Genomic DNA, 9839 nt, shown 5'->3' with positions numbered 1-9839 from the left:
AAGCAGGTGGCTCCTGAGCCTTCCCCAGCCTTGCCCTGGGCATGGAGACGCGCCCGGGGGGACCCTCCCGCCCCGCGAGCACAGGCCAGAGGATGTGGAGACCCGCCCCGCAGAGGGTCTTCCTGTGAGCCAGCCTGCGGGGGCCTCGGGGGCTCAGGGCAGGTAAGGTATCTCCCGACCCGTACGGTGGCCAGTGTGGCCGGACCAGCCCGTACCTGGCGAGACCCGCTCAGCCTTCTAATGCTTCTGGGAGCGTCAAGGTGAAATGAGGAGCCAGTCCAGGCCCCATGGGCTCAGCTGCCGGTCAGGTTTATGCAGCCTCAACATTTCTTTCTCCTCCCTCATCACAGCATCATGTATTTTTTATCTCCCTCCAAAGCCAGCCCCTCTCGTCCTCACAGAGCAAGAAAGTGTCCTTTGGCCAGGTCACTGAGCTCTGGCTCTTGTGTGACCCAGGATCCCTGTAGCTGTGATGGAACCCCAGCCCCAGCCAGGCCAAGCAAATAAGGGACGCAGTCTCCTCACTGGGTCCCACTGGATTCAGACGCTCAAGCAGCTCACGGACCCGCCTCTGGGCTGGGTCCCCTCCACACAGTGCCCACCCCCAAGGAGGTGACCACGCCCACCCAGCAGCTGCAGGTTCACACCCCTGTGGAGGGTGGGGACAGCCCCCTGTACCCCCCTGGAGTGGGGGGCCACAGACGAAGGCTGTGTGACCTGGGTGTGGTCCCCACCATGCTGGCCTGGAAATAGTGCCACGTCCAGTGCAGAGCCCACAGCAGGCGATGACAGCAGGACCTCGGGGGCAGCCGGGGGCCCTTCCTGGGCCACAGGCAGCCCAATGACACAGGATCCTGGGAGGAAAACAGCCACTTGGCATTTGTATTTGGTTCTTCGAGGTCCCCACAATGAATGACCACAAACAGGGGGACACAAAGCCACAGAAATATGTCCTTTCGGTTTCAGAGGCAAGAAGTCCAAGGTCAGGGCACCAGCAGGGCCAAGGGGACCCTTGCCTCCTCCCCCAGCGGCAGGTTGCTGGTGAACCTGGGTGGTGGCCACAGCACACGGCAGAGAGGCTGGGCCCAGTGAGCACGTGGCCTCGGTGGCAGGGCCTGGGGACAGGACTGCAGCACACGCTCCCCGGGTAGGACCAGCATCGGACCCTGGCTGAGAGCCACGGCCTCCTGGGTCCTCTGGGGGGGGGTTCGCCTGCCAGGGTGTCATTGACAACAGCAGAGCGACCCTTTCCTTGAGGGGAGATGCTTATCAGCCAGTGTGGCCAGGGAAAGAAGGCGTCCCACCAGAAGCTCTGTCAGCCCCGGTGACTGTGGCACCCAAACTGGGCCCCCTGGGGAGCAATGGAAGGGGGTCTGAACACCTAGGGAGGGGAGAAGACGTCACTCAAATAATCCAGCCACTTGCTAAACAAAGAAACAAGCCAACAATAACAACCAACCTGAGTGTGTGTGTGTGTGTTGGGTGGGGGGCGGGGACTGTACCAGAAGCTGCTACAATGTATTGTCTAAAATGTCCAGCTTCCAACAAAAAATTATCAGGCATGATACATACATTTAAAAAAAAGCCTGCAAACAAAACTGCCTGTGAGAGACAGACCAGATGTTGGGTTTCACAGAAAAGTACTTAAAAATAACCACTATGGCCCTGGCTGGTGTGGCTCAGTGGACTGAGCGCCGGCCTGCAAACTGAAAGATCACAGGTTCAATTCCCAGTCAGGGCACAGGCCTGCGTTGGGGGCCAGGTCCCCAGCTGGGAGCACATGAGAGGCAGCCGACCGATGTATTTCTCACACATTGACGTTTTTCTCCCTCCTTTCCCCTTTCTCTAAAGATAAATCTTTTTAAAAAATAAAAAACTGTACAAAGACTTTAGAAATACCAAATAAATAAATAAATGTGAGGAATGATCAATTTTAAAAATATCCACTAGGAATGTGTTCAAGGAACTAAAGAAACACTTGGTTGAAGAAGTAAAGGGGCTTGCAGTGATGATGTCACATCACACAGGCACCACTGATACAGAGTTGCAGGGATGACGTCACATCACACAGGCACCACTGATACAGAGTTGCAGGGATGACGTCACATCACACAGGCACCACTGATACAGAGTTGCAGGGATGACGTCACATCACATAGGCACTCCTGATACAGGAAATAAACTGTGAAAAAGAGCCCAACAGGAGATCTGGAGTCAAAATGTGCGACTGAAGCAGCAGGCTCAGCAGAGGGTCAGCGGCGGGTGTGCACAGGCAGAGGACAGACGTGGTGAACCTGAAGGCAGGTCAGCAGTGATGGGGGAGGCGGCGGAGAGCGGCGGGCAGCCAGGATGGAGGGAAGCAGATGGGGAAACAATTACACAAAGAAAAACCGTAGAAAACTGGTATGGCTGTACTAACGTCTGACAAAATGGATTTTTAACACAAAAGTTTTATAAAAACTAAAGAGGGAGCTCTCATAAGGATAAAAGGCCAAACCATCAGGAAAACAGCAGATATCAACACACATGCACCTAATAACAGAGCTCCAAAATAGATGAAGCAAAAACTGAAGGAACGAAGGGAAAACCTGGGTAGCCCTACAACAATACCCCACCAGAGACGGCAGTACCCCACTGTGAGTGGTGGGTGTAACCACCAGACGGGACAGCAACAGGAACCGGAGCCTTGAACGGCACCTGACACCAGCTGGGCGTCCCGACACCTCAGCCACCACCTGCGTACACGTTCTTCTCACGTGCACACGGAACGTCCCCAGACAGACCCCTCACAGCGGGGGCAAAAGCAGGTGTCCAGTTGCTCCTATGGAAAATCCTGCAGGAATGAATAAGTAACAACACAGGAGGAAACGCTTTGGTGTGCAAGCCCACTTCTGCCCCACTAGGGAAACCGACTCAGGCTGCCCACGGCCACTGCACTGACAGAGGGCGAGGTGGGCGGCCACGAGGACCGCAGGAACGGTGGGGAGGTGGCGGGAGAAGGCCCTGGTACGCCGCACGAAGTTTTAAAACATTCAGTACCTGACTATTCAGTCAGGGCACTGACCTCTTTTCCCTTAGGTCGTCAAGTAAAAAAATGTCCACATGCAGCACAACAGCCATCCTGTGCGAGTGAATCAAAATTATACTATTTTTTTGTCAGACTGGCAAAAATCTACAATATATTTTTGGTGAGCTGCAGAATGTCAGTAATTAGCTTGTGTCGTGAAATGAAAAAGTTGAAAACCGCTGGACTAAACGGGAGTGTGGGGACCTGGCTCCACAGCTCAGCGGTGGAGAGCAGTAACTGGGAGGGGTCTCCGAAGGACATCGGGGGCCATGCTGAGTGGTGCGACCTTTCTCCTGACGCCCCAGGCCTGTGCTCGAGTGATTGATTGATTGCGGTTTCAGGTCTGGTGGTCTGGCTGAGGTTATGCAGGGACCCCAATGAAGGGGACCTTTGCAATGACCCGCGGGGGAGCATTGATGGGATATTGCACAAGAAGAAGCACAGTGTCGGATCTCTGAACCCCAAATTCATGGCTCTCAAAGAACACCCCAAACTTAAAAGGAAAGTCTGGGTGTGCTGATGGAAGGGAGCCCCTTCTTTCTCAACTCCAGCCACAGCTGTGACATTTACTTGCGTTGGCTTTTTTAAAATCTCAGCAGTTTACTTAAGAGGCAATAACCTCTCCATCATGCCTATTTCTTAGCTTAACGCTCAGCTCTACATTCTGGCGCGTGGCCAAGGTCCCCAAGTCCACTTGCCAGCCCCTCTGCTGAGCCCGTGCGCTTCTTCCCCGCTGGTTCAAAGGCGCTGTCAGGCAGAGCCCACACCTGTCGGCGAAAGGAGTCAGAAGCTCCGAGAGTTCCTATGGAGAAGTTTCCCCGCGGCCAGTACTGGGGCTCAGAATGCGGACGCGGCGCGGACATGCGTTCGCATTGGGCCCGCGGACATGTGTGTGAGGCTCCTGAGCAGCAAGTGGCACCTGCGTGCGCCCGACTGAGTAACCGGAGGGAAGGGTGGGCCCTGGCCGGGCCTCTGCGCCGAGCCCGGCAGAGGGCGGGCAGCGCCAGGCCAGGTGCGCCAAGCGGTCCCGCGGGGCCCCCGGGGCGGGAGGCCGGCGGGTTCTCAAGTCCTCCTGACCCGGCCGACCGCCCACATCGCCGAGGACCGCGTCTCCACAGCAGTTGTGCCTAAACACAAAACCCCACCAACGTGACTGCCCGGGTCTCTAGAAAATCCTGGGCCGGGTGGGACGTCCCCAGTGCGCTCCAGGAGAAAGGCCTTGGCGTCCGAGGGCACTTTGAAAGCGGTAAGCTTCTGGGGTGTATTTGCCCCAATAATCCACAGAAACAACAGGAATCTAAAAATAGTCTTGTTTTCTCCCCTAAGCTCCTTTTAACTTCGTTAGTCATCACCCATTCTTAAAATAAAATCCGTGTAACGTCTCTCCTGGTAGCGGCTGTAAACACACCTCCAGAGGAAGCGGGAGACCGGGGAGGCGGGAGGGGCGCGCAGGGGCCGCGGCCGCAGGACGGAGCTCGGGGGCCACGGTGGCCGCAGAACCCGCCGGGACCGGGGGCGCGCTGGCCCGCGGGCTGCGCCGCCGCCTCCGGAACTCCCTGCGCCCTGGCGCGCGGCCACCGTGGTCCCGGCAACGGCATTAAACAGAAGGAAACAGACGGGGATTCCGTCACCGGGCGGAGGAATAAGGAGGGCATTGAGCGCAGACAGGAAAGAGCTTTTCTGGATGGAGTGAAAATTATTTATCGAGGGGGAGGGGAGGCCCAGCCACCGTGGCCGAAAGCTCCCGGCTCCGGCCCCTCCCCGACCAGGGGCGCCCCCACCCTCGTGCGTCCCGCGGGCTGCAGGCCCGGGGGTCCCACCTGCGCGTGTCAGGGGCGGACGGGGCCAGACTTGACTTCCTTACGACTCGTGGGACCTCCCGTCGCGCAATCCCAACCGTCAGCCCCCTCCCGGCGCGTCCCGGTGCGGGGCGGGGGGGCCGGGGGAGCGGCGGACGGAAACTCTCCCGGCAGAACCCTGGCGGGGGGCGGGGCGGGAAACGGAAACTCTCGGCAAAGCCCTGGCACCCGGGTCTGGGGACGCCAGGACTCAGCGAGCGCAGAGGGAGCTTGTGAAACGGTGGGGGCGGGGCGGCGCGGCCTGGCGCCCCTGGCGGCCAACCCCGCTGGAGCACGCGGCTCCTCGCGGGGTCCCCCTGCCTCGGGGTCCCCACACCCTCGGAGTCCCCGCGGGGCCCCCTGCCGCCACCCACGGTACCCCCGCGCGCCCCCTCTCCCTGCGCCTGGGGCAGGGGCTCTCAGCGTGAGAGCAGATGTGCAGGGAGGGGCCCCCGAAAAGTGGGACACCCCGGGCCGAGGCGGCTTGGTGGGGCCTGGGACGGGGAGAGATACCAGTTCCGCCCAGCGGCTTCCTATCATCTGCTGTTGCACCCCATTAGCCGGCGGGACCCCCGTCTGGGTCAGTGTCCCCCCACCCCGTTTCCCTGGGTCCCGGGCCTGGAGTCACCTAGGGGACCCACCGGCGTCCCGTAGGCCACCTGGGTCCGCGCAGCAGACACGCCCTTTGCTTTGGGGTTTATTTTAAACCACGTAAGGGCGTCGTGCTCTAGATTTATGCGTTTTGTACACCAGACATTTTTGCCGCCCTAACACTCCGGCCCCTCCATCCGCGGCCAACGAGAAAACGTGGTCGCGTTTGGCAGCGAGCAGCGCCGGAGGAAAAGCGTTACGTGAACCGCGGCGTCGGCGCTGGGCTCCCGGACCGGCCCCGCCACCGAGCGCAAGCCGAGCTGGGGGCCGGGAGCCCGGGGAGGGGCCGCGCGCGCCCCCCCTCCCCGGTCCTGCGCCCCGCGATGGAGGGCTCGGGCGTTCACTCAGGGAAGCGACAGTAAGTCGAGGGACGTACTGCCTGCAATCTGTTAGTGATTTGGCGGGGTGGGAATTTCCTTTCTCGGGCCTGCCAGGGGCAGAGCTTTTCCAAATTTCCACCACGGGGAAGCCTGCGATTTTACATAATGACTTCAGCATGCCGCGCTCCCGAGCCCCTCGGCTCTGCTTCCCCGCCGTCCACTCTGGGCGGAGAGCTACTCTCGGGACCCCCGCTGGACCCGATCCGGGCTGGTCCGTGCGCGCGGTCCCCCCACGCGCACCCCTGCCTGCTGCCCTGGCGCCCAGGCCCGGAGAGGGGCAGCCTGGCGGGGAGGGGCCTGCGCTCCTCGCTCGGCACTGGTCCCCCGGCGCGCCGGACAGGCGGGGGCGTGATGTCACGGCAGGGAGGGGGCTCGGGAGCGGCTGGGCGGCGGGAGGCGGGGGAGGTGTTTTCCAGCTTTAAAAAGGCAGGAGGCAGAGCGCGGCCCTGCGTCAGAGCGAGACTTTGAGAGTCCCGAGCCGCCGCGAGGGATCCGGCTGCCGGGTGCGGGCGCACGCCTCCGACCCCCACCACCGCCACCCGACACCCCGCTCGGGTCCCGGCCGCAGCCGTCCGGCCACGCGCGCACGCCCCTCGATGACAGTTCTCCCGGGAGCGCGACGCTGAGCCTAGGCAGCGCTCGTCCGCTGGGAAGTCTGCCTCCCCGGGAGCCCGACCCCGGCGGTGCCCGCTGCTCCCGCTCCTCCTCCTGCTCCGCGCCGCCGCGGCCGCGTGGATGCCAAGTACCAGTTTCCCAGTCCCTTCCAAGTTTCCACTCGGCTCTCCGGCTGCAGTCTGCGGGAGAGAAGAAACTTTGGGGCCCGCGCCGCCCGCCGGCGGCACCATGAAGTCGGCGGAGGAAGGTAAGCCGCCGGCCGCCGCCCCCCACGCGGCCCCCCAGCCCTGGCCCCGGCGCCCCCAGCCCGCGCCCACTGCCCACCGCCCACCGCCTCCCATGAGCCCGTGCCGCCCGCACGCCCCCGGGCCCCGACCCGAAGAGGGCCCAGCTGGCCCCCGGCGTGTGCGTGCGGGAGGGGCGCGGGTCCCCAGCGCGCTGCACAGATTGGGAAGCGGTGTCCCCCTGGTGTTTCCCCGGAGAAGCCCTGATTTCGAGCGCGCCTTCTTGCCAATAGGTGTCTCCTCTTCTCTAGCGCTGAGCGCGCGCCCTCGGCCTTCGCGGGTACAGCCGCGCGGTGAATCCCGGCGGTAAAAACTCAGTTCAAATGCGAGCGGTTTGGGGACGGGGCGAGGTTAGGGCCGTCGGGACCACAAAACACACTTTGGGATGAAGTGACGTTTGGGGGAGGACGAAGGATGACCTGGTTTCTACCGCTGTGGGGCAGGGCCACCCTGTGGCTTTGAAGACCAGTCCACGAGAGGTGTGGGGGCCGCGCCCCTCCAGCAGCGGTCTCTCCAGTCGCCGGCCCCCACATCCGCCTCCGCGTCGCGGGTCCCGCTCAGGGCCGATCAGAAGCGCTGAGTGCAGCCCCTGCTTCCAGCCGCTTTTAATCCTGTAGACACGAGAGTTCCAACCGTAGAAAACGTTTCAGGACACTTCGAAAAGTGACCGCCAAGTTTCCAGCTGCTCGTTTGTAGTCACAGGGTGGCATAGTGTCTGTCCTGAAGCCTGAGATGGCGAGTCCCCGGCTGACAGTGAGCTCGCCACCCTCCACAGGGCAGGTTCGCAGCCACAGTCCCCTTCGCTCCTTACAAGAACCACCAGCGGCCAAAGCAGCAGGGACCTCCCATGGGGAGGCCCCCTCAGGTGTCTGGGAAGCCAGGGAGAGAGGTGACTGGCACCCCCCTGGGGGGGATTAGGAAGCGGGGCGACACCTTTCCAAATGCCTTATTGGGCTGAAGCAGTTTATTCAGATTATTTTAAGAAAGCTGGCAAACCTGCCCATGCGTAATGAGCACTCATATTTTATAAGGGCGGACATCCTTCTGCAAGCGCTAGAAAGTACAGGCTGCTGCTTCCTGCCCGCTCCGGCCAGCGCCGGGCCTCAGAGCCACAGCTTCCCAAGGCTGCGAGCTGCCGAGATGGGTGCCGCTAACAGACGGCTCAGACTCACGCGCTCAGGGTCGGCCCCGGGACCAGTGGCCTGGCGCTGCTCTGTCCTAGTCTGTACCGAGGAAGACGCATCTTCCGTTTCTTACCATTTCATCTCAAGGCAGAACATGTGGAAACACAAACGTCAGGAAATGTTTACAGGACCAGTTCTTGCTATTAAAAAAGTTTTTAAACATTGTTGAGGTTTTGATTGTAAACCCTGGACACTTATTTCAAAGTTTTCCCCACACATTTCTTGCCACTATTTTTCTTTAAAAAGCAAAACCACAGGCCTTTCGCAGTCCAGATTTTTATCTTTTATTTATTTTTTTACTTGACCAGTCAGGGGTCTGCAGCAAAGCCTCTGCTCTGAGGAGAGAAAAGACCATCATGGGCGCTGCCAAGTGTCCCCGTTTCCTCGAGAAGGTGTCGTTCGGCGATGCCCCTGCTGAACGCCGTCCCAGGTGCCCTGTGCCCTTTGCTAAACAAATGTTGCTGTTATTTTATGAGGAGGACAGAATTAGCACTGCTCTAGCCCGTCATAAAGACAGACCCTCCATCTGAGACAGGGTCCCTCCTGCTCAGGGCTGGGGACGATCTGTCCTTCTGTCCTGAGACAGGCCCACCAGGGCCTGAGGTGCCTCTCGGAAACTGAGCCCAGCCTCCCCCAGTTTAATGAGCATCTGGGTTGAAGCCCCCACCCCCACCCCCCACCCCCGTTGGTGCTCACAAGCAGAGGCCGAGAAATGCTGGCCTGTAGGTAAGGGCCCACCCACCCATTCAGAGGCTGCTCCACTCGGAATGCCCCCGGGCTCCCAGGACGGAACAAAGCGGCCCTGTTCTCCTGCCACTCCACTTCCCAGATGGTTTCCTAATCCAGATTAGAAGGGTGCTGGCACCCCTGTGTCACACGCGGGGTGCAGTGCACACCCGGGAACACCCACAGCCCCCGAGGAAGGGCCAAACTAAACACCCTGTCAGGACTGGGGTGTCTGCTGAACTGGCAAACAGCTCCCACCTCCCACAGGATGCAAGTCTTGGGGTGCCGGTAAGAGGAGCACTTTAAAAGCTGCCACCTCACCCGATCACCTTGGTTGGGGAGCTGAAACTAGGTGGGAACCGGCTCATCCTCGGGGAGCGCAGCCCTGACCCTGGCTCCCACGGGGCCCAGGGACCGGGCGGCTCAGGGCACCCAGTGTGCGCCCACCTCTGCGGGACGGCAGAGCACACAGTTTTAGTCTAAACAGATAAGGGCTGTTACTTGTGGGCCAGGTTTTCACAGAGGTGAGAGGGTAGCTGTAGGTTTAAAAAAAAAGAAAGAAAAGAGAGGAAATGAGATGTTGCCGCTTCTCAACAGAAAACAGAACTTCCATTTGCCTGAAGGTCAGCAGAAAAAGCAAACTAAAACAAAACAGCCCTCCGACGTCCATCCCAGAGTGAGAGCTATTGTTAGAACCTAAATCAGGCCAGAGCGAGCTACAGTTTATCACGGGAGAGAGCCAGCCCTTTGCGAAGGGTCACGGGAGACGCAGGTCTGGGGTGCGGGTGGGGTCATGTGATGAGCAGGGGGTCTCTGCTTCTGGAAAATGCAGGGCCTTCGGGGCAGAAGGAGGGCGATTAGGCGCAGCGTTGCCCGCAGGATGGGGTCCCACCCCCCGCCTTCCTCCTGGACTCCCGAGAGTGTGCCCCTCCGCACTGTGGCCTTCGCCACCATCCCGTGCTGTTCCAGATGTTGACTTGCGTGGTGCCAGCACGCTGGGGACAGTGAGCACAAGCTGCTGGGAGAAGACAGAGGGCGACAGCGGGGCGGCTCGGGCGGCCCTCGGTACTAAGTGCGGCAGGGCGCGCGCTGCT

At 60.6% G+C, this 9839-nt stretch overlaps 1 protein-coding gene across 1 annotated transcript in view; it reads left to right on the top strand.

Annotated features, from left to right (window-relative positions):
• The first annotated feature begins 6337 nt into the window (after window positions 1-6337).
• Window positions 6338-9839, top strand: part of NFATC1 (nuclear factor of activated T cells 1) — a 61836-nt gene continuing 58334 nt past the window's right edge. The window contains exon 1 of the mRNA XM_090285991.1: window positions 6338-6798. Within this exon, the coding sequence (XP_090142117.1) occupies window positions 6672-6798 (127 nt within the window). The 5' untranslated portion in view covers window positions 6338-6671. The remainder of the gene's footprint in view (window positions 6799-9839) is intronic.

Source organism: Furipterus horrens, unplaced genomic scaffold, assembly GCF_987537825.1.
Source record: "Furipterus horrens unplaced genomic scaffold, mFurHor1.1.pri manual_scaffold_8, whole genome shotgun sequence".
NCBI classification, from domain to species: domain Eukaryota; kingdom Metazoa; phylum Chordata; class Mammalia; order Chiroptera; family Furipteridae; genus Furipterus; species Furipterus horrens.
Note: the sequence above shows the minus strand (reverse complement) of the source record. Positions and strands in the feature narration are given on the sequence as shown.